Consider the following 25000-nt stretch of genomic DNA (forward strand, 5'->3'; position numbering starts at 1 on the left):
GGGGGATGGGGAGTCCTTAGGTGGAAGAGCAGAATCGTTGGAGATGTGGGGATTGGGGTTGCCTAGGGGTTGGGGTGGCCTACAGAAGGAGGTTGGAACAGAAGGGATCCTCAGAGTCGTGCTTGTGGGAATGGAAGGCTGGTGTGCGGGTCCCTTCTGCTGCAAGGGGCATTAGGCTCCCTCGTCAGGTACGACCCGTGTCCCGCTGCGGGGTTTTAGCCACCATGCATTGAAGGCCTTGGTGGGGGGGGACCGATGGGCCTCCCTCTTCCATCGCAAACGACGACCAATAATCTGTTAATTGGTGTGAACACTGATCGAATTAGTCGTTTGTTGATAGCAGCAGCGTTTGATTGTTCATTCATTCATTTATCTGGTATAACGATGGGACATTTTGCAGTATTTTTATTAGTATCATTGTGAAACAAGTAAAAAATGCGCTGAAGTTTCTTCGGCGCAATCGAGTTTTCTGTACAACCTCTACAGCATATAATGAAGGCCACCGACAATAGATCTATCTTTCGGTGTTCTTAGTATGAGCCGCGCCCCATGAAACTTTAACAACGGCCCGGTGGTGGCCTATCCTATATCGTTGTCAGAAGCACAATTATGGCCAACTTTAACCTTAAATAAAATAAAAACTACTGAGGCTAGAGGCTTCAATTTGCTATGTTTGATGATTGATGGGTGGATGATCAACATGCCAATTTGCAGCCCTCTAGCCCCAGTAGTCTTTAAGATGTGAGGGCGGACAGAAAAAGTGCGGAGAGAATAAATTGCGGACGGACAGAAAACTAAAATCATATGAAGGAAAAGGTAGACTAAGGATAATTAATTTTTTCGTGTTTGACATTTTGTATTATAGTTGATAACTGTTGCTTTATAATTTCATTCATAAATATTTTGTTTATGGAAGAGAACTCATATTTACACTGTCTAAAAACGTTAAAGACAGGCATTTAACGGAAGCAGGTCAGTGTCATTAGACAAACGAGACGCATGAAGAACCACTTTCTTTGAAACCTCTTTTTCGTAGTAAAGTTTTCGTGGAAAGTGTAAATATAGAAAGCAGCTGCTCTCTCTCTCTCTCTCTCTCTCTCTCTCTCTCTCTCTCTCTCTCTCTCTCTCTCTCTCTCTCTCTCTCTCTCTGAGATGAAAGAGAAGGAAGTAAAATTGAATACGAGACTGATCTTTTGCCCTTTTGTATATCAGTTCAGGGCTACTCGCTGATGCAAATATTGTTTACGGGGCTTGTTTGATATCGACATTTTTCTCGTCTCATTGAAACACTTAAATTTCATAAGCAAACAATTGTAGCTTTTGTGTCTATATATATATATATATATATATATATATATATATATATATATATATATATATGTGTATGTGTGTGTTGTGTGTTGTGTTTGTGTGTATACGCACACACATATATATGTATATATATATATATATTTGTAGTTCTGAAAGTCAGACTATTTTTTCATTAACTTTTAATGAGATGAAACAGTTATAATTTTTACTAGATATCTATTGATTGGGTCTCAAAGCTATTACGATTCTTTCCATTAAAGACAATCTCTCTCTCTCTGACAAAACCAATTCTGAGGCCTCCTTTGTGACAAACAAATTGTCGCCCGACTCGGAGCATGTTTTGCCACCGAGGCTCTTCATCAAGCAGAGAAAATGAGCGCAATTTACTCTTTCGCTGAATTGTGTAGGCTGAGTTATTCCTGGACTCCGTCGGCTGTTTTTTCTCCCGCTCTTCATAGAGCAAATCGTAGCCAATCTAATTTTAGAGCCTTGGCGCCATTTGTCTCAACTCAAAAGTTGGTCAGTTTTATGACTGGAGTAAAGATCCTGTTTGAAGTTGCTTTGTATGTCATCATCATTACGATGCATTTTCTCTAGAGCAGGAATACCTCCACTATTCTTTTTTTTTTCCCTCTTTTTGTTGTCTCTCTTTTGCTGTTGTTGTTGATAATAATCAGGATTTTCTCCTTGAAATCTGACGTCCGTAAAATTTGTATATCAAAGCGGATCACAGCTGGGAATTTCTGATGTCGTATTTACTCCATCACATGCTACCCGGGTCTGGTCAGGTCAAATGAAGGGTCTTGCCTTTAGTAATGAGAATTCCCGGAATTTTTTATGTGGGTCATTTGGATATCCTTCGTATATGCTTCACTGAAGCACCATTCCCTAAATATCCTTCTGTTTATTAATTTACTTCTTTCTTTTTAATAAATGAGATCAAACACATAGATGAGACAGGATACAAATACCTGGGAATAATAGAAGGAGAGGATATAAAACACCAAGAGATGAAGAACACGATCAGGAAAGAATATATGCAGAGACTTAAGACTTAGGGCGATACTCAAGTCAAAACTCAACGCCGGAAACATGACGAAAGCCATAAACACATGGGCAGTACCAGTAATCAGATACAGGGCAGGAGTAGTGGAATAGACGAAGGCTGAACTCCGCAGCATAGACCAGAAAACTAGAAAACACATAACAATACACAAAGCACTACACCCAAGAGCAAATACAGACAGGCTATACATAACACGAAAGGAAGGGGAAAAAAGGGCTACTAAGCATAGAGGACTGCGTCAACATCGAGAGCAGAGCACTGGGGCAGTATCTGAAAACCAGTGAAGACGAGTGGCTAAGGAGTGCATGGAAAAAAGGACTGATAAAAGTAGAAGACCCAGCATATACAGAGACAGAAGAGTGAAAAACAGAACAGAGGAATGGCACAACAAACCAATGCATGGACAGTACACGAGACAGACAAAAGAACTGGCCAGCGATGAAACATGGCAATGGTTACAGAGGGGAGAACTCAAGAAGGTAACAAAAGGAATGCTAACAGCGGCACAAGATCAGGCCCTAAGAACCAGATATGTCCAAAGAACAATAGATGGAAATAACATCTCACCCATATGCAGGAAGTGCAGTATGAAAGACGAGACCATAAACCACATAGCAAGCGGATGCCCGGCGCTTGCATAGAACCAGTGTAAAAAAGAGGCATGATTGATTAGCAAAAACCCTCCACTGGAGCCTGTGCAAGAAACACCAGCTAGCTTGCAGTAATAAGTGGTACGAGCATCAACCTGAGGGAGTGATAGAAAACGATCAGGCAAAGATCCTCTGGGACTATGGTATCAGAACAGATAGGGTGATACGTGCCAATAGACCAGACGTGACGTTGACTGACAAAATCAAGAAGAAAGTATCACTCATTGATGTGGCAATACCATGGGACACCAGAGTAGATGAGAAAGAAAGAGAAAAAATTGATAAGTATCAAGACCTGAAAATCGAAATAAGAAGTATGTGGAATATGCCAGTGGAAATTGTACCCATACTCATAGGAACACTAGGCACGATCCCAAGATCCCTGAGAAGGAATCTGGAAAAATTAGATGCCGAAGTAGCTCCAGGACTCATGCAGAAAAGTGTGCAACTAGAAACAGCGCACATAATGAGAAAAGTTATGGACTCCTAAGGAGGCAGGATACAACCCGGAACCCCACACTATAAAAACCACCCAGTCGAATGGGATGGCTGTGATAGAGAGAAAAAAAAATAATAATAATATAATGCATGTCAATCAGGTAAATGAGTATTACAAAAAGAGGTCGCTCCAGCTATTTAAATAATGATCATATATAAGCCATGACATAAAAAAGATAGTCTCTAAAAGCAAATATGAATTATTGAGAAAACGTAGGAAGTAGTGAAAGTTGATAACTACATGAAGAAAACAAATACAAGGAGGAATTCACTACTCAGTTTTTGAGAGATAATTCGAAATTAAACGTAGAACACCCCCCAAAAAAAATACTTCGCAAATATCACAGTACATATATCCAAAAAATATTCATAATAGCATGAGTCTCAAAATGGAGAAACAGACCCACGGTTATGTAACTGTGCAAGTACATTTATCATTAAATACATTTGTACAGTTACATAAATTTCTGAATACGTGAACATATGAGTGCAGTTACATACCTGTGAATATGTTTCCTCCACGGTACTTATAAAGTAATGAAGCGTAAGAAAGAACGCAGAAGAAAAATTAAGAACAATTAGAAGATTTCGAGTGTTGCCGGGAACTGCATTTACGAATCTCGTAGAAGTTCATAATTCCAATATTCTCCTTCACTTCCTGGCAATTTTCCTCCCAAGAAAGATAGATGTGGTAGGGGGTGTGGTGAGTGGGGAGGGGTATGTGGAAGGGTGTGTAGTGATGGGAGGAGGGGGGGGAACAGGGTCTTGGATTAATGACTTAGTTTACGAGCTTTTTTTACTTTTTTTTTTTGAGATGGATGGCTGATGGGTGTTAGTCAGGGTACGTCTTGTATTAATGAGTTTCGGATAATGTTTAACGTCGTTATATCTTGATATTTTCTTCATTTCTTTGTGTGCGTGTGTTCCTGAAAATCTATTTCAGGGACACACACACACACACACACACACACACACACACACACACACACACACACACACACAGAAAGAAAATAAGATAATATGGTATTTCACGAACCAATGTCTGGTTTGCCATTTGATAACCATATTATTATTATTATTATTATTATTATTATTATTATTATTATTATTATTATTATTATTATTATTCAGAAGATGAACCCTATTCACTTGGAACAAGCCCACAGGGCCCATTGACATGAAACTCAAGGTTCCAAAGAATATTGTGGTGTTTACCTGAAAATACATACGAACATACACATACAGGTGTTAATGAAGATAGATATTAGTTTGTAGTTAAAACTGCCCTTGTTAAAATCTAAAAATAACCAGACAGGCTTCATCAACGCATCTACGCAAAGCCATAATTAAATATCAACCCGCAAACACCAGCATATTATGCAAGGGTGAGGGGAAATATGTTGGCGAGAAGGAGCCACAATGGCTGCCATGTGAAGAAGAAGCTTGAACGCTCGATGAAAGGACGAGAGGCTTCCAGTGGAGTCCTGGAGAGCGCTTTCCAGACATCAAAAGCGCCGACCATTCCATGCGGCGAGAGCTTCTAGATACTGCTCATTCATTTCCAGTTATTTTCGTCATTCCTGGAAAGTAATAAATGATAGATATGTCATATTTAGTGGAAGCGTTTAATTAAGACAAATGAATGAAGGTGAAACTTAGGGTGAAATTGGAGACTATAAAATAAACTTTAAAAATATGTAAATCATGGGTTCTCAACCGACTGGAAAAACTGGATGGTGCTCATTCATTTCCAGTTACTTTCGTCATTCCTGGAACATAATGAATGATAGATATATCATATTTACTGAAAGTATTTGATTTAGAGGATTTATTTTTTATAATGTAATTTAGTTAAATGATTAAAGGCGAAACTTAGATGGAAACTGAAGAATTTGTGAACTGGAAAGGAAATATATAAATCGTGGGTTTGTAAGAAAATATATATTTTACATCTAGGTGTGTGGGTTGGTAGCGTTGTGGACTCGTCACCAGCGAACGTTGATTTAAATATGCCTTGGAATGGTTGGTAAAAATAGAAAAAATAATTGACGACTAGCCGGTCCTAAGTCCAGGTAGTTGAGTAAGGTTGATGGTTACCCTATGAAAATTCAAGAGTTATCGGAATTCTTGGGGGACCTTGAGATTCATTTGAATCTACAGTGAGTCACATGAGGCCAGAGAATAACCAAAGTAGTAATGACGCTTACTCTTAACTTTATTTGTCGTGTTTGCTGTTGTTTGAATAAAAATACTTTATATTATGCTAATTTAAAGTTAGTTTCGTAAAGAGAGGATCGTTTCGGCTAACCTTTTAGTTTTGTGTAAATAAAACAATTGAGATGGCTATTTTTCTGTCGGTCCGCACTTTTTCTATCCGCCCTCAGACTTTAAAAACTACTGAGGTTAGAGGGCTGCAAATTAGTATGTTGATCATCACCCCTCCAATCATCAAACATACCGAATAGCAGCCCTCTAGCCTCAGTAGTTTTTATTTTATTTAAGGTTAAAGTTAGCCATGATCGTGCGTCTGTCAACATTGTAGTTGCCAACAACACTGGCCACAACAGGGCCGTGACTGAAAGTTTCATGGGCTGCGGCTGAGATTTCCATACATCGTTATACCCTGTACAGAAAACGCGATTGGCAAAGTTGAAACTTCGGCGCATCTTTTCCTTTTTTTATGTAGTGGAAACTCTCTTTCTCCCTGTCAAGTTATGATATGAAAGAAGCCGTTAACTTCATTGTAAGTATCAAAACAATGTTGTTGTCGTGGCCATTTCCTCCCACCTTGTAAGTGAGTTAGAGATTATCAGACTTTCAGTAACGTCGGTTTTTCTGTGCAAGAAAGAACGGAAAGTGTTCTCGAGGGAAAACAATGTTCTTGTTCATAAAAGCATCATTTAAGTGATTTTAATTCCCAGAAGCTATTCATAGCTTTATTATATAATGAAAGAACATTAGATGCATTCATGTATATATATATATTATATATGTGTGTGTGTATATATATATATATATATATATATATATATATATATATATATATATATATATATATATATATATATATATATATATATATATATATATATATATATATATATATATATATATATATATATATATATATTTCCTGTGAATATGTATATATAACATACATATATTCGTACACATGAATGTATATATACATACACATACATATATATATATATATATATATGTATATATATATATATATATATATATATATATATATATATATATATATATATATACACACACAAATATTCTTTCGCCATCGTTGGAGGCAGTTCCCGAAAGTTTTTCCCTTCGGAATCGTAGCAAGTAGGTTACACCAAGATGAGTTTATCCTCATTTCCTTATCTGCCCTTCCACCACGACTGCATCGCAAACCAGTCGGCTAACTACCAGGTACATTCATCTGATACCCATTTTCAAGTACGTCAGTGAATGAAATGACAAATGTTTGAGCAACTGTCGAGCACCAAACTGAAATCTAAAGCTCTAAGAACCGTTCTTTTAGCGAGCCAGTATTCTGTTTGTTACTGACAGTGCAGTGACCGAACTAGATTGGGTTAGTTCCTCACTAAGAAAACTTACCTCTGTAAGTCTCTTAACATCCTATGGTTTGTTATGTGCGAATGCCGCCTTCGCAGTCTCAGGTATTTTATGAAAGTTGTGATCCCGAGGATCAATCATTCACTTGTGCAACTGAAACTCTCTACCCTCTTATATGTTTCCTAAGGCAGCATTAAACATACATATTTTTCAAGAGGCGGATATGTCATCACTTTATAAGCGCTCTTTACGACAATTTTCCTTGCAGTAACCAAGCTTGACCAGGCCTGTGCACTGATTTGTCAACAACCCTTCCCATTCACCCTTCCCATCCAGCCGTAAGAATGAAAGCCGTCAACTCCTTGCTGGAACTGGGCACTTAAACATTCTCACTCCAGGGCAGCCGAGAACCTCGGCCCTTGAAATCCAAGTGCGGGTAATGAAACTGCGAGCGATGGCTCGGTTTACATTGAGAGAAAGAAAGGCGTTTTGCGAAGGTCACTCCGTACTTTTATTGTTTATTGTCTTCATGCGCTCTTCTGCTCGAATTCCTTCGGTTATTTGCGTTTTGCCTGTGTCGGTGTCTCTTTTTCTTCTCTATTCTGTCTTCGTTTCGTTTCTTTCATTTACTTATTTTCTTCTAATCTAGGCATCGAATAACATACAGAAATTTCGTCTTAAACGCTACATAGTTCGTCATCTCCATCCGGAAAAGAATGAATAGAATTTAATTAATCAAAAAAGCAGATGAAGAGGAACAACTTAAGTACTACAAAATAACTTTCGTGCTTAGTAGGAATTTTGGATATTTACTATAGCTCTCTTTTCGTTGTGGGGATGGGTAGCAATTTTGGATTACTTTGATAGGGTTAATTACCTTGAGAAGCAACGCATACGAATATAGTTGCATTATTGAATAATTAAATAAAATTACAAATATTTAGTAAGAATCTTGGAGATTACCCTATATTATGGAACTGAATTTCAATAGAATTTTGATGACGAAATGCTAACATACAAAAAGAGGATGAGAAGAGAGAGGGAGAGAGAGAGGTAAAGAGAGATAAGGGGTAGGGACTGGGGTGAAGCTGGAATGATATATTCTCTTAATATTAGCCACTAGGAACTGCTTCCCGTAATAGACAATTTAGCTTTGGGAAACTGATATTATATTTCTGGATTTTTGTCAAGTTACCCAGAAACTCCGATGAATTTCGTCCGTTCCTTTTTTTTTTGACTGAATGTTTTGTTGCTATTTTTATTATTCACTTGTATGTTGTTTCATTATTGGCAGCACCCCGTGTGCACGATCAAGTTGAATGGCACTGTATATACAAGGGGTTCGAAGTAATGGTGATAAGACTTCGCTCCAGGTACGAAGCAGATGAAGACATAGAACGATGTATGCAGCAGTGACTGCTTGATGGTATTGGATGAAGCAGCCTTTTTGCTTCATAAAAATTATTATTAATATATTCATTATTATTATTAATACGACAGGATTTAGACAAAGTGAAAGTGGTGGTAACACTATTATAGTGAAACATGTGTTGAACGAGTCCCGCGTAGGACCCCCGTGGGCTCCTTCGCCCCTCCTGCCCCGCCCCACCGGACCAGCCCTCGAGTCAGAGTCCTCATGACCTCCCTCTCTCTCTCTGCATGAAGCTGTGATAAAGGAGGGACTGTGCTCTGACCTCACTTGAATGCTAGGAGGCTTAAAGCATCTGATTGGCTGTCCTCTCTGTTATGTCACTGGCTCAGGGTGGCCATTCACAGCACTGGGACAGCTCGTTGGGGCGGGGCATCTGAGTAAACTCAAGATACATTTTGTCAAGTAGCCGCAAGAATGAGCGGGTTTCTACACTCCCTGAAGAACATCACCGGAGGTAAACATGGTGAGTATTTGTTAATTATTGACTATTGTTTCCCCACATGATTTAGTATGATGTATCATTTTGAGATCAAAGTAAGAGAAAATATGCTTTATATATAGGTATATAGGTCATAACTTCTAAGGACAAGTTTCTTTTCAATTGACAGGCCTTGAAAGATATATTATATATATATATATATATATATATATATATATATATATATATATATATATATATAATATATATATAATGTGTGTGTGCATGTGTGTGTCTGTTTTGTGTATATATACACAAATGTGTGTTAATGGAGTGTACTGTTTACCTAATTTCTCTTTAGCTTATGAGTGTGCGTGCATATGCTTACCAAATATTTATTGATCTTAATCTAAAGAATACTGTACCCTAAACAGAGGTCACATTATTAAATAAAAATATTTTTGTTTATTAAAGGGCCCTGATCATATTCAAATTTATGCAGAACATTATACATGTACACCTTCACAAAGTTTTATTTGATTAAAAGAAGAGAATTTTATCATTTTAATGTTATTTAATATCTAAAGCTGTTCTGAAATCTTAGAAGGATACAGACAGACAGACAGACAGAGAAACATACACGCAGAGCGCAAGTGTAATAGCTTACAGTAAAATCTGATATGTTAATGTAATGGGAAAATTAAGCTTCTCCGACCTTCATTTCAATGTTTACATAAGCAAACAGGGTAAGATCTCTTCTTGAAATCCAGCCTGATTACTGACTGCAAGCTTCGTCCCGTTTTGCATCGAACACTTTTTATTTTATGGCGTAGAGTCCGAGACCGATGCAGAGACCAAATGATTATAAGGAAAACTAGAATGGCTAGAGAATTCTGAATTCTGAGAAGTAAAGTGAATGCTGTTCCCATTTCCTTGATTTCATGTCAGAAAAGGTGAAACATATGGAAGTCATATCAAAGTGGTTGACCCTTGTGTGTGTGTGTGACTTTAAAAAGTATCAAACCTTGATTGTGAATTGATAACTGACTCGATTTTTGTGTGATTGTTATGCAAGTACAAATAGAAAAATAGAAACTGATCCTATTGTCTTCAATTTACATTTAAATTTACGCTTTCGATATGCAGCAACCATTTTCTGTATGCACGAGCTCGGTATCTTTCAGTCTCCCCGGTGTGCAAGAGCCCGGACAATCTTCTTTATAATTAACTTTGGCGCAGTTATAATTGACTTAGGTCTGGGGCTTAGTGCTTAAATTAGAGTTTGTCATGCTGCGTTACCTCTCCACGCTGTTTATACAAGCGCCAAGGGTCATGTCGATGGATCCAGTGCGTGGGTCTTAGTAGAAAGTTGCCTTAAAAGTATTTGGTTTTTCGCAGAGTAAGGCTTCTCTGAAGAAAATGCCCAGACTTTATGATTGCAAAACGAGCCATTGTAACTTTTCCTGCAGATTTATTCCCAAGAAAACTTCATGAGGTTTGAAATTTTTAATCGATGAATGTTTTGCAATTCCCTCAACCTTTTTCGTTTTGTCTTTACTTCAAGAAACTTAAGCAACATGGAAAATAATGAAAATTATGTCTGTATTCGGATGCACTGACGTCGAAAATTCTTTTTTACATTTTGCGTTTCCTTAAAATCAGAACTCCTTTCCTTCTTTTCAAATTTTGCGGTTCTCTGGAAACAGAAGTCTCGCCCTTCTTTTCACATTTTGCGGTTCTTTGGAAACAGAAGTGTTGTCCTTCTTTTCACATTTTGCGGTTCTTTGGAAACAGAAGTGTTGTCCTTCTTTTCACATGTTGCGGTTCTTTGGAAACAGAAGTCCTATCTTTCTTTTCACATTTTGCGGTTCTTTGGAAACAGAAGTCTCGCCCTTATTTTCACATTTTGCGGTTCTTTGGAAACAAAAGTGTTGTCCTTCTTTTCACATTTTGCGGTTCTTTGGAAACAGAAGTCTCGCCCTTCTTTTCAGATTCTGCAGTTCATTACAAACGGAAGTCCTGTCCATATGTCTAATTTTCATAATTGCTCTAACAAGCGCCTGACCATTCTGTATTTCTACTGTATTCTTCTGGTCGGTATACCTTGACGTGATCTTTTCTTCCACAGATTTATGGCTATAAGATCACCTGGATCTCTGCGAAAACCACGTGGAGAGGGTCAGGAGTATTGAAAAAATCATTCTTTTTTAGGACGGTGATAATTATATTAGTAGCTAAACAAAACCTGGCAAAACACAATCCAATATTCTTTTATCGAGCATTCTGCCTGTTCATGCGTTCTGGCTGTCGTTATTATTACCACTGTTGGACTTTTAGGAGAGATTTCATTATATCTTTCATTATAGAGAAACGAAATTTTCGTAGTGTATCCCCCCCAAAAAAAAGATATATCGGTTTATGCCTAGGACTACAAAAAAAAAAAAAAAAACTGAAATGGCAAATTAGTTCGACTTCCAAGATGTCTGAAAATGTAATTGAATAATTTCATATTTTGTAATAGAGATTTCATTTGTATTTGTTGCACATAAGATTTAAAAAAAAAACGTTAATTGAAATACTAATTAGTCGAGCGCCCTCCGAGAACATAATCAATTCATTAGATCAATTAGAGAGTATTATTCGGAGGAAAGGAAATTCTCAGAAATAATTAGCTAATAACTATCGCCTACCCCGCCTTCCAAGAACCCCTGAGACTATTTGGGGTCGAATTACCAGTGTGTCCCGCCCTTTTAGTGTCATTGAAGAGAAAAATAACAGAGGGCGGGGGTTAGTCTCGGCGAAAGGGTAAATAGAAATAAGTTTTAAATGGGAGCTGAATCATCGGGAAATGTACATTTTTGCTTTGTTACAGAACCGAACTTCTAAGTATAAGGAGCAAATTAACATATTTCTAGCAATATGTTATATGTATTAGAATCAACTTGCAGTATGATTAAGAATTTGGATAGAGAGAATAAGAAAGAAAGCAAGCAAAACATTATGGGACTGACTGATAGGTGTTATTTATAAATTTATGAAAAGACGGAGAGAGAGAGAGAGAGAGAGAGAGAGAGAGAGAGAGAGAGAGAGAGAGAGAGAGAGACTAGAAGCAAGGACAAAGCGTTACCTTACAGAAAGACTATTATGCTCTTGCGAAATCAGACTGAATGTAGACTGGCTGCTGTTGAAACTTAAAACCTCTCCTAATCGGGACGGCGTGCTTTGCAATTGATCAGATTGCACGATGAATTTTCGGCTCGAATATTTGTTGTCGACGCAAGTTGATTAAACCTGCCTTGCTGGTATCACGAAGTAATGGCTGAATCGTTTTACTATGTGGTATTTTTTACTTGCATATCCATTTGTCTGTTCACTCTCTATATTTTTGTTTGTATGTTATGGCTGGTTTTTCACCATACGTCTCTGATCTTGGCTGTTTATTTTTGTACTTGTGGTCATTCTGCTTTGCTGGAGCTTGCTATGCTTTGTAAATTGGTATTATTGACTTCTTGTCTTGTCTGATATAAATCTGTGTATGTTCTCAGTAATAATAATGTTCTAGTTTGTTCATATGCTAAGTAAAACCTGGCAAAGCATATATTCCGAAGCGTCCTTGTGCTTCAGCATTCATCCACTCAATATCATGAAAGTCTGCGTGTTTGCCAAAGCCTTCAGTGTCATTTGCTAGCTTGAAATTCAAGCGTCAGAAAACCTTCTGTGTGTTCACATGGAGATATTTGATTCTTAACAGCAAAAACAGTATTTACAAGAAAGAAAGAAAAAAAAATGGTACCAAATACTTGCTGAAAATGAAAAAATAACCCAAAGAAATATTTCATCGTTGAAGGAAATGGAATGACTGGTCGAAAGGGTTTATATCTTATGTTTAAGACCAATGAAGAAGAAACTTGCTCAGCTTTACGATGAAACGCATAAACAGAGGCTGTGCCGCACCTGACAAACATCTTTAAGTCGTCTTTGTCGCTCAGTTATCTCCAACGAGGAAGTTGACAGAGTGTAGAACGTTCAACCGAGTCTGCACGTTTGTTTGTTTGTCTGTCGTCTGTTTTGTTTTTGATGCATGTCTGTATACTCTGTCGGCCTGTCCACAAGATATTCAGGATGTTTCTCGATGACTCATACTGAGTTTTCGTAAAGGTTGGCTTTGGTTCATATGAGATTTATGAGAAAAACTTGTCCAAGGGATATCTGAGAAATTTGCTGATGAATTCTACTGAAGCTTCGAAAGTGTTGGTTTTAGGTCATGTGAGAAATATGAGAAAATATGTCCACAAGGTAGACAGAATTTATAGATGGATTTACTGAATTGTGGACATTGGTGGTGGTTTCGAGTCAGATATAAAAAGTAAGAAGACCCTGAGATGGAGCCGGAACTGTGTGCCGGTCCAGGAATTTCTTTTTACTTCTTTTGTAAGTCCAAGGGTTCAGACTTGAAGAAATTTAAGACATACGCCCCCAGACGTTTTATAATATTATAACAACTAGATGTTTTTAACTATCATCGGCAGTGAGACCAGACGGAAATTACGCTGTAAATTTAATTAACTCGTAAAGTTCAAAGCAGTTTCTGACATCTAACGAGTCTGTTAAATGAAAATTATGACCTCAAAGCCACTGTCGCCTGAGTAGGTCTGCGCTTTCTGAATTCTTCCTGCTCATGACTGTGTTCCTAGAAAAAATAATCAAATAAGTGGGTTTTCCCTCGAGAACTTAATTAATTCATTAGATCCACAAGAATGCGTTTTTCCGAGCGAAGGTAATTCTCCGAAATAAATCTCTGAGTACACGGAGCAAACCCGGTTCTTGGAATCTCAGAGATTATTTTAGGTGGAATGACCTCACCTCTTTTAGTGTCATTAAATAAAATAGGTAGCGGAGGTTACAATAACGAGGAAAACGGAATTAACTTTTAAAATGATAATTAACATGAAGTGTAATTTTTGTTATTTTATTAGTTATGAGGAGTAAATGAATTTATATATATATATATATATATATATATATATATATATATATATATATATATATATATATAAATTCATTTATCTTCATGAAAACATTTATATATATATATATATATATATATATATATATATATATATATATATATAAATGGCTTATTTACAGCTACATTTACAAGAAAATGAGAGTTATAAAGAGGAAAAGATAAAAAGGAGAGAGAGAGAGTAATTATGATATACAGGACACAAGAGAGAAAACGTAGCGAGAAATGAAAAGCAAGATACAGATGGCTAACAAGTCTCATTATACAGAAGCGAAAACACATTGAATGCGGATTGAATGGAGTCTAAATCGAAAATCTGTCGGATCCAGATTGCATACATTTGCAGCAAATCAGAATATAAAATGAAGCCCCCGGGCTCGACGTTTTTGTGGAAGCAAGCTTATTAAATCCATCCTGTAATGGCTGAACCTGTGTTAACATTTATATATATATATATATATATATATATATATATATATATATATATATATATATATATATATATATATATATTTATATATATATTATATATATATATATATATATATATATATATATGTATTATACTGTAGAATGTTTCTTTTTGCAATAGCGCTAAAATTATTATTATTATTATTATTATTATTATTATTATTATTATTATTATTATTATTATTATTATTATTATTATTATTGTTTGCATGTGTGACCATTACGTGTGGTGAGAAGCTCTATGCTATTCCCATAGATTTTTAAAACTCGCTAAAATCACTTTATCATATTATATAGAGCCAACTCTTGAGTTCGGAAATATTTCCATGAATATCCAAAACCAAATATCCAGAAAGTCTAGTGATTTTTCATTATTATTATTATTATTATTATTATTATTATTATTATTATTATTATTATTATAACATTTTACATTTTTATCCATTCATTTGTTAATTTATCTGTTTTTTCTGGTAACTGATTCCTCTTTCTGCATTTCCCATTACCTTCTGTTACTTCATTCGAATGAACACCATATTCTGGAAGCTTGAATTTCAAGTCAGTGACCCCCTGTGGTGGGCTTGTTCCATATGAATAGGGTTCATCTTTCTGAATAATAATAATAATAATAATAATATTATATTATTATTATTATTATTATTATTATTATTATTATTATTATTATTATTATTATTATTCCAAAGGCTTCTGCGCAGTTTACACTTTCACAGTTGTGCATTCAAAGTTGGTTTTAAAGCAATGTTTTTGCGTTTTGGTGGTAGACAGAATCGGCAGCACATCTGTTTGAAAGCGAAAATTGTGATTTATATTGTTTCATTGTAATTAACTTGATTTGCATTGACTGGGTCCTAACAAATACTGACAAATGTTACACTGGCTTGCAATCTCGTCGATAATTTGAGATTGAAAATAAACAATGAAGCCACTGAACTCTGTAATTGCAGATTATTAGAGAGAGAGAGAGAGAGAGAGAGAGAGAGAGAGAGAGAGAGGCTGAACCTTGATTGCAAGACGTGCGAGAGAGAGAGAGGCTGAACCCTTGATTGTAAGATGTGAGAGAGAGAGAGAGGAAGAGAGAGACTAAACCCTTGATTGCAAGACGTGCGAGAGAGAGAGAATGTCAGTATTAAACAACTGTCTGTAGGATAAATCTGTTTGTTTATTTCCAAATCACAATAACGTTTCCTTCTCTATGGCCGAGATGTTGAAAATATTTTTCACTTACTCACTCCGTTTGTAACTCCGACAGCCAGACAATTTAATTTCAAACGGCATTTTCAAAAATATATGAAGAAATTTCATTTGTGCATTGATCAGTTTTCAACCGACCGATTATTCACTTTCCAGCTTTTCGTTACTGAAATTCACAAGAGGCCCCTTGAAGACTTATTTATGGTTAATTTTTTTTCAGCGTTAAATCTGATGCGCTTTTGTTTTTGGTAGGTGTTCTAAGTTAAATTATCGTTGCGTTTCATATTCAAGATATTTTCATGTTACATATTTTCTCTCTCTCTCTCTCTCTCTCTCTCTCTCTCTCTCTCTCTCTACACAATTGACAGATATAGGTAATTCTGTTTGGGAATGTCACAATTTAAAATTTCTTTGACATTCTGTCATAGAGGTCATTATCTCCATGAATAATTTTATTGATACTAAATAATTTCTCATTCGCCATTATCACAGTTTATCATTTAATACATTTGTTAATAACAATAACTTATAAACATATCGTTAATGAAAAATGGAATTGTTTAGAAGGAAAATTATTAAATGCTACTTATACTAGCCATTCCGTGTAGTGAAAATTTTTGATAATAATAATTCAGTGTTTCCGGATAACAAACAACATTCCAGCCGACAGGATTCCTGAAATTGGATTCCTGATATTGGATTCCTGAAATTGTGGTTGTTACGGCAGGTAACTTTGTGTGTCTTACATGATGTAACACGGTTCCAAGGGGCCTGAACAAGGTGGTTACTGCAGGATTTATCTTTTAGGTTTTCAGTATTTCTTTTTCAAGAAAATAGATAAAATGCATCATTGGTGTATCACTTCGGGTGGTCCCTAACATGCAATTGTTTTTTTTCCTGGAAATAGATAAGGGTTTCGTTGTCTTTCGAGTCTTTGTGTGGTTTTGTTTTAATGAAGACAATGACGAGAAATAGTGACCTTGTTTCTTTGTCGATCTGAATACTCGTACTAATTATTTCTCTTGATTAGTCTGCATTTCTCCTGCACTGAATTCACCACTGATCTTCTAATTTCTTACATTTTGAAACCCTGCCCACCCACTCTGCCTATTTTCCTGCCCCCATTCTCTCTCTCTCTCTCTCTCTCTCTCACACACACACACACACACACACACACACACACACACACTTTCCTCTCATAAAGGCGAGATAAGAGACACAGACTGAATTTTATACGAACATAATGAAAGATTTATGTGTATGTGAGAGGGAGAGAAGGGGGGAAGGAGAATAAGCAGAGTGGGTGGGCAGGATTTCAAAATGTAAGAAATTAGAAGATTAATGATGAATTCGGTGCAGGAGAATACAGATTAATCAATTGAAAGAAATAGAAATGCAGATCAATAAAGAAACAGCGTCACTATTTCTCTTCAGTATCTCCATTAAAAAAACACACACACAAAGACGCAAAAGAAAACGAAACCTTTCATCTATTTCTAGGAGGAAAAAAATTGCGTATTAGAGGCCACTTGAAGTGATACACCAATGATGCACTTTATATATTTCCTTGAAAATCTCCATCTGGAAAGTAATTGAACGAAGAAAGGTTTTATTTAAGCAGATTATGACAGAATAAAAACCCAAGGATAATTAGTGAGTGCACAGAAATACTGTATATTATATTATATATACATATGTATATATATACATATATATATACATATACATATATCTATATATATGTATATATATACTGTATATATATACTATTTCTGTGCACTCACTAATTATCTCTGGGTTCTTGTTCGGTCACAATCTGCTTAAATGAAAACCTTTCTTCGTCCAATTACTTTCCAAATATAGAATTTCCCAGTAATAAGTGACTTCGAATGTTTAAAACGAATAAACACGCTTTGTGGAATATTCAGAATCCTCTCCGAATTTATTTCTAGAAAATGGATCGCACTAGCTTTTGAAACCAAACAGATTGACATCTCTTTAATTTCGTCTTTGTGAAACATAGCTCAATACTGACTGAGAGATTCTAGTCAGTAGGCCTAAAGTCTTCTTAAACTATCTGGCCAAGAGGTTAATGACAGCAGGTAGAAGCTAAACTTTAATGTATCTACTAAACCAGCCGTTGGCCACGAATAATTGACCCTAGGGAATTAATTGAGCCTAATTGCGAACAGGTGTAGGGACTAAGCAAGTACCTAACAGGGACCACCCGTATAATCAAGACAAGTTTTTGAAAGGGAATTAACATTCTTGAAAGCTAAAACCTTTAATAAAACCAAGGATTGGATATTAAATGCCTTTGATAATAATAATAAGAATAGGATTTTAAATACAAGACTATGTCAGATAACAAAAATTATATGGAAACTGAAACATTAGACTGTATTTAGGATAATAATACAAAAACAAGATTCTAGAGGAAAAAATAGCGTCTAGATCACCTAGAAACGTTAAAAAGACTTAGGAATACGATAGTGAAAACAACAACTTAAAAAAAAGCCAAGAATCCAGGGAAGATGAAAACGTTAATAAGGCTTCCAGTGGAATGTTAGGAAGAGAATTGGACACAGACTATTGATTTTAGAGAGAAGGGACATTATTCAAACATGACATGCAAATGAATGTCATCTGTTGACAGACTGATCAGAAGAAAAATCTTTGATAATGATAATGTGAAGAAGGTTGCGACTCTAGCGACTTCATGTTTTCACCGCAGAATAAAATTGACATCTCTCTCTCTCTCTCTCTCTCTCTCTCTCTCTCTCTCAGCAGTGTTTGTTATCAGTAAACCTCTCTCATTCTCTGTACGTCATGTTTGTTCTCGGTAAACCACCTCTCTCTCTCTCTCTCTCTCTCTCTCTCTCTCTCTCAGCTATGTTAGTTATCAGTAAATCATTCTCTCTACGCCGTGTTCGTTCCTATCGTATATCTCTCTCTCTCTCTCTCTCTCTCTCTCTCTCTCTCTCTCTCTCTCTCAATCAGTAATTTGCGGTCGTAATTGTTTCTGTGATCTACTGCACCAAGTACTTTCATTGATCGTAATTATAAATTCAGGATTTAAATTAAATCCTATTGCGTGGTCATAAAACACCAGTCATTAATATATGGATGTGTAGTCCTTGTCCCTCATTGAATTGAATACATTGGGTAATGTGATTTTTTTTTTGATGTGAAGATAAAGTTAGATTAATGGACCTCTGTGATTTTTATGATGCCCTCAATCTCCACTGAGATGGCGGAAAATACTCTGAGTTGAATATCTAGAATGTAAGGGATTATTAAACCTCTCTCTCTCTCTCTCTCTCTCTCTCTCTCTCTCTCTCTCTCTCTCTCTCTCTCTCTATATATATTCTTATATATATATATATATATATATATATATATATATATATATATATATATATATATATATATATATATATATATATATATATATATATATATATATATATATATATATTTACAGACACGCAAAGTTTTTAAATTCACAGATATAAAGCTACAACTATCATTTACTGTCTTGTTCACTATACCCTACCCTGTGAGTAACATACAACCAAAGGGAATTATAACTGATAAGGGACACACTACACTTCACTGCATCAGGATCGAAGGCCCAGGTGCGAATCCTGACTGGGGCAATGCACTTATCAATTAAAACTCACTTTGATGCACTTTATACCCAGCGTATAGCGAATTTTATGTTAAATGAATGTTTGTGGCTTGATGTTTATATGTACATATAAATATATACATATACATATATATATGCATATAAACACCATATATATATGTATATATAAAGTACATATATGTATGTTTTATGTGTGTGTATAGAGCGAGCGCTTAATGATCGGATGACATCACGCACTCCTAAGCCTACAAAAAGTGGGCTATAAATAACAGAGCCATATTCCTGTCATAACAACTCGAGAAAAGGCTTGGGGAGGGGGGCGGGGGAAGAAATACAGGAAGTGCACGCCACTTTTATCACGGCAGGTATACAGAAGAGGGAAAACAGAGCAAAGGAAAACAAAAAGGAACAAGAAGAAACAGCAAAAATTAGAAAGGAAACAGATGAAAGAGAAACTGTTTTCCATTTGCGCCATGGAGTCGATGCCTTCATTCTTCTGAGGGAAATGACGCAAGAGAGAGAGAGAGGAAGGTGAACGGAAGGAGACGAAGGAAGGAACGAGATAATACGAGAAACAATGAGGAAAAGGAACGAACAAAGACTTGGAATGGCAAGGGATTTGTGTGAGAGGAAATAGTAAGATGAAAGGATAATTGTAAGATGATCATTAGATTGATGGATAGGTGGATAAGGGGAAAACAAAAGGCTTGACATTCTATGCACGTGCAGGACGATTTAGCCTGGTTTTCGTTTTGTGAATAATATAACTGACAGAGAGAGAGAGAGAGAGACTACAAAACTTGCAACGTTCACAACATAATCTTACTCATATATTGACGAAAATTACGAGCCGTTGATTTCATTTCTCTCTCTCTCTCTCTCTCTCTCTCTCTCTCTCTCCCTCTCATAGGCTACACAAATATTTTGCCCTCTCTCTCTTTTTCTCTCTCCCTCTCTCATATACACAGAAATATTTAACCCTCTTTAACTCTCTCTCTCTCTCTCTCTCTCTCTCTCTCTAAAAGCACCCAAGTCATTATATTTGGCGTCGATTGTTTTTCCCATCATCATTATTATTGCGCCAATTGTCGCTTTTGTCACGATCCTTGCTGCTGTTGTGTTTTGCTTTCAGGATTTTCATTATTGGTCTATTTAGGGTTACTTGACTTAATGGTGGTGCTGACAGTATATAACAATAGAGACAATATTGTCCCGAACAATTTACTCACACACACACACTATATACATACAGTATATATATATGTGTGTATATGTATATATATACATATATGTGTATATATACATACACACACGCACAATATATATATATATATATATATATATATATATATATATATATATATATATATATATATATATATATATATATATATTCTATATATATATATATATATATATATATATATATATGGCTCCAACTGCTCTGCTGGAGATCTTTTTTAACTTGAAATTGTCAGTATTGTTGGTATGGCAGCGTGCGAAGGCAAAGAGAGAGAAAGAGAAGTCCCAGTGTGAAAGGATAGTGAGAGAGAGAGAAAAACGCAGAGAATTGGAAGGTTAATGAGGAGTAAGCATAGAAAAATGTAGTCCGAAAAAACACAGTCCTGAAAAGGTCTCCCACCAGAAAGTTAGGAATGGGACACAAAACGTCTCCCAACATTTGACTGGGAATTCATTCAAAAACGTCCCCTGTACAGTTGATTTGCAGCGCAGGCCCTTATTCAGTGAGAGAGAGAGGAGAGAAGAGCCTCGATCTCAGTCGGTTACAGCAGCAAAGAGGTCTGCCCAAATCCACAGCCGACTGACAGAAACCTTATCCGTGTAGACATCCCGGGATTTTATGTAATCAACGGATAGGTTTGCTTAAAAGCAAATGGCCCTCAAAAACATAACTTGTAACTGCCCTGTTCTCGCTGCTGGGAAGAAAGGGCGTTGGGTCGGGTATGATACATGTAACATACGCTACCGGGGTCTAAGCGATGTCAGGCAGGGCAGCCGATCGAGACTACGGTCTACCCAAAGAAATCAAAAGTCCTCAAAGAAGGCATCGAGATAGAAAAAGCACGTTAAAAGAGAGAAGAAGAGAGAGAGAGAGAATGTGTCACCGCGGAAACATGAACGACAGCATTTATCACCTATTGTTGCCTCGTGCCCAGACTGATACAGTGATTAAGAGAAATTATTACTCATTCTCTTTTTCCGTATATCCCTCTCCTATATACATACATGCATACACACAAACACCAAAGACTGATTTGCTCATACACAAAAAGAGTAATTACTCTCATTATTTTTGGGGTTAATTGTTTTGCCACTAACTTCTCCTTATTATATCTTGTCATAAACATCACTCTAGGTATTTTCCCCTTTCGTCGTAGTGTTTTGCTGTGCTTAACTCTCGTAGATGGTGGTGGTTTTATTTAGCATTAGAAATACCACTGAATCAGGTCTCTCTCTTCCCTCTACCTTTGCTTTAAAGGTCATCAAGAAAATAATCAAAAGAATTACGTTTGGAAAGATTCGTGAGGAATGCTCTGCTTTAGTGTCTGCCGTTAATAGCTGATTACAGCATTACGGTGAAAAATAACTTTATTTTCATACTGCTTTTTCACAATGAAAACTGTTAGGTGATGGAAGGGATTGAAATTGATTTCTAGGTTTAGATCTAATCTAATAAAAATAACATACGGACGATTCGACACACGTCACCGTAATTTCACTCCCGAGTTGGTTCTGACACATGAATATTTCCGTAATTTTCTTATCGTAGACGATTTACGCTTTCTTTTAATATAGTTGATTGGAGTGTTATGGAGGAGTCTAGGAAAATTTACTATCAACACATCACCAATTCACCTTCAACAATTCATTGTCGAACATATTTACTGTCAAACTAATTTTCACCAACGAAAAAATTGTAAGAGAGAAGAGTGAGTGTGTGTGTGTGTGTGTGTGCGCGCGCGCGCTTGCATAAGCACGTTTTCGTATATGTACATTTACTTTCAGTCACAGTTTAAAAGATGCCATCATACTGAAGGAAAAGTAAAATCAAGGTGTATTTCATATCATTCAAATGAGACTCCAGTATACTGGATCGAAACGGTAAAATCAGAGTATACTTTAAGATTATTAAATCCGCTAAAATGTAATATAAAACATTGAAAAAAATATATTTGCGCTTAAAGTAATTTGAAGGAAATATCATGAGCCCTCCCACGCTAAAAGTCAATAACTGTTTCTGAACGAGTCTCAGAATTCGGTGGGGATGAAACTCTACACTTCCTCTTTGAATAAAATGAGGAAGCTATTTCCTAAGAACCTCCGTAGCTAATTTTCCTATGCCCAAACTATTAAGTGTTCGGGGTGAGTTGTTTGACTCTAAGATAACGAAAATCGGAAAGACTGTAAAACTACTTGAGTAATTAAGATACAAAAATAAAATGTCGGCGATAAAATTGTTACAAGTAAATTATTGAAGGTGAATTTTCCTGATACGGTTATGGAGGATACTAAACCTCATTCCTGTAATTAAATGTGAAGATTATGTCCCATCAGAATATAGCAGAGGCTTCGATTCACATCATAGAAACTCTGTCCTTCAAATCTCATTATTATATTAGTTTTACTACTCAGATTAATTAAATAAATGACTCACTGAACGGTGACCCAAAAATCACTTTGTGATATTATATTCTTCAACCGAAACACATCCATTGTTCCAAACTTGAGTTTTATTTATTTGTTTGTTAATTTATTGTTTATTTATTTTTTTTAATAATTGATCTCTTGTTTCTGTATTTCCCAGTGCATTCCGTTGCTTCTTTCTAATTAACGCCACTTTCTTTGGAAGCTTCAATATTAAGTCAGTAGCCCCTGTGGGCTTGTTACATATGAAGAAGATTTATCTTCTGAATAATAATAATAATAATAATGCCGCTATAAATTGCTGCACAGAGCCCTATGACCGTAATACCGTGTACTCCAAGTCGTGTGCGGGGAACAGCAGAGAATGAACAGCTACCGGAAAATAGGGTACGTGTGTTTGATGCAGGTGCCATTAGCGAAAGTTCCACCAGTAGCTAGTTCAAGTAAGAGAGAGAGAGAGATTCTAATGTATAGCTTTCCCCAGCTGAATGAGAAGATTACGCAGTTAGTTCCATCCTAATTTTAAGTATGATGCGCTTGCATATATCTGATGGCCCTCTCTCTCTCTCTCTCTCTCTATATATATATATATATATATATATATATATATATATATATATATATATATATATATATATATATATATATATATATATATATATATATATATGTGTATGTGTGTGTGTGTGTGTGTGTAATGTGTGTTTGTGTGTGTGTGTATATATGGGTATATGATATGCATCCCGTCGCATCATTAATAAATGTTGACATTCATTAATAAATGTTGAGATTAAAGCAGGCGGTTGCAAAAAGCCTCCAATTTCCGTTTAATTTAATGTTAGTATTGCCTAAGCTTCTTATATATCCTTTGACATGACGCATTTTTCCCCTTGTAAAACTACCGTCAGGTATAAAGACTTAAAAAGCCAACCGTCCTGCAGAGCAAAATAAAGTATCTCATCCCAGCCCCTGACAAGAAATTGCTTTTTCATCCAAAAATAATTTAGTGGGATTAATGGTTGTCCTTAGAAAGATAAATGAGACTTTCGTCTCTCTCTCTCTCTCTCTCTCTCTCTCTCTCTCTCTCTCTCTCTCTCTCTCTCTCTTCCCGTTGGCTTTCTTGTTGGGAAAGGTTACCTCAGGAAAATACGGGGTTTTTTGTCAATTTAAACCGTTGCTATTTTTATTTCTTTTGTGTACGTCATTGTTATATGTTTTCTAATTTATTAGTCTTCAAACCACTGAATTTTGTTCAGACTGTTGAATTTTGATTTACACATCCCAAAATTAATTGACCCAATTCGTTGTAATGTCTTCTAGCTAATATAGATTCTAAGTATTTTTCTTCATGACAGCTTTCCTGCTGTAAAATATTCAGAAATGAATATAGGAATTTAACGGTTGAATGTCGGTTTTTTTGGTATGGTGTTAGTTGCAAGCTTGATTTTTCTTATCTTTTATTTTTCTCGTTTGTCATTTTTTCCTTCCTTTTGTCTGCTCCTTAATATTACTTCTCTTTCCATTTCTGGTTGATTTTTTCGCAATCAATTTTTTTATTTTATCGTTTTACTGTTTTTTTTCTGTGCTACTTATTCCAGTTTTTTTTTACTTTGATCCATAAAAATCATAAGAAAACTTGAGGAATTTAATTACTTCTTACTTATCCGTATAAGTGATTGCTTATGTCGGCCTTTTTGTAATGCCACTGAGCGGCTGATTGAGCTAATTAAGTTTACTACCGTCTGTAGGATTATCCAAAATTGGTAAATTTATTAAATATTACTTAAAGGTATCTTCATTCTAAAAATAAAATACTCCTACAGAAATGAAAATAGCAAAACGAACCGCAAAGTAAAACAGATACAGATATCATCAATATCCTCATTCATGAATCATCATAGTAATAAAAGGCTGGACTTTTTTGGCTGTAGGAATCTGGAGGTCGTTATATATATATATATATATTATATATATATTTATATAGTGTATGTATATACTATATGTGTTTATTATTTCTTC

The 25000-nt window shown here is 35.8% G+C and overlaps 1 protein-coding gene across 2 annotated transcripts in view; it reads left to right on the forward strand.

Annotated features, from left to right (window-relative positions):
* Positions 1-25000, forward strand: part of LOC136832230 (uncharacterized) — a 304198-nt gene that overhangs the window by 68778 nt on the left and 210420 nt on the right. The window contains exon 2 of one of the 2 annotated variants that reach the window (XM_067093077.1): positions 8605-8999. The exons of the other annotated variant lie outside the window; for it this stretch is intronic. Coding sequence (XP_066949178.1) covers positions 8951-8999 — 49 coding nt within the window. The 5' untranslated portion in view covers positions 8605-8950. The remainder of the gene's footprint in view (positions 1-8604; positions 9000-25000) is intronic. 2 annotated transcript variants of the gene reach the window in all.

This window comes from Macrobrachium rosenbergii, chromosome 49 (genome assembly GCF_040412425.1).
Source record: "Macrobrachium rosenbergii isolate ZJJX-2024 chromosome 49, ASM4041242v1, whole genome shotgun sequence".
NCBI classification, from domain to species: Eukaryota; Metazoa; Arthropoda; class Malacostraca; order Decapoda; family Palaemonidae; genus Macrobrachium; species Macrobrachium rosenbergii.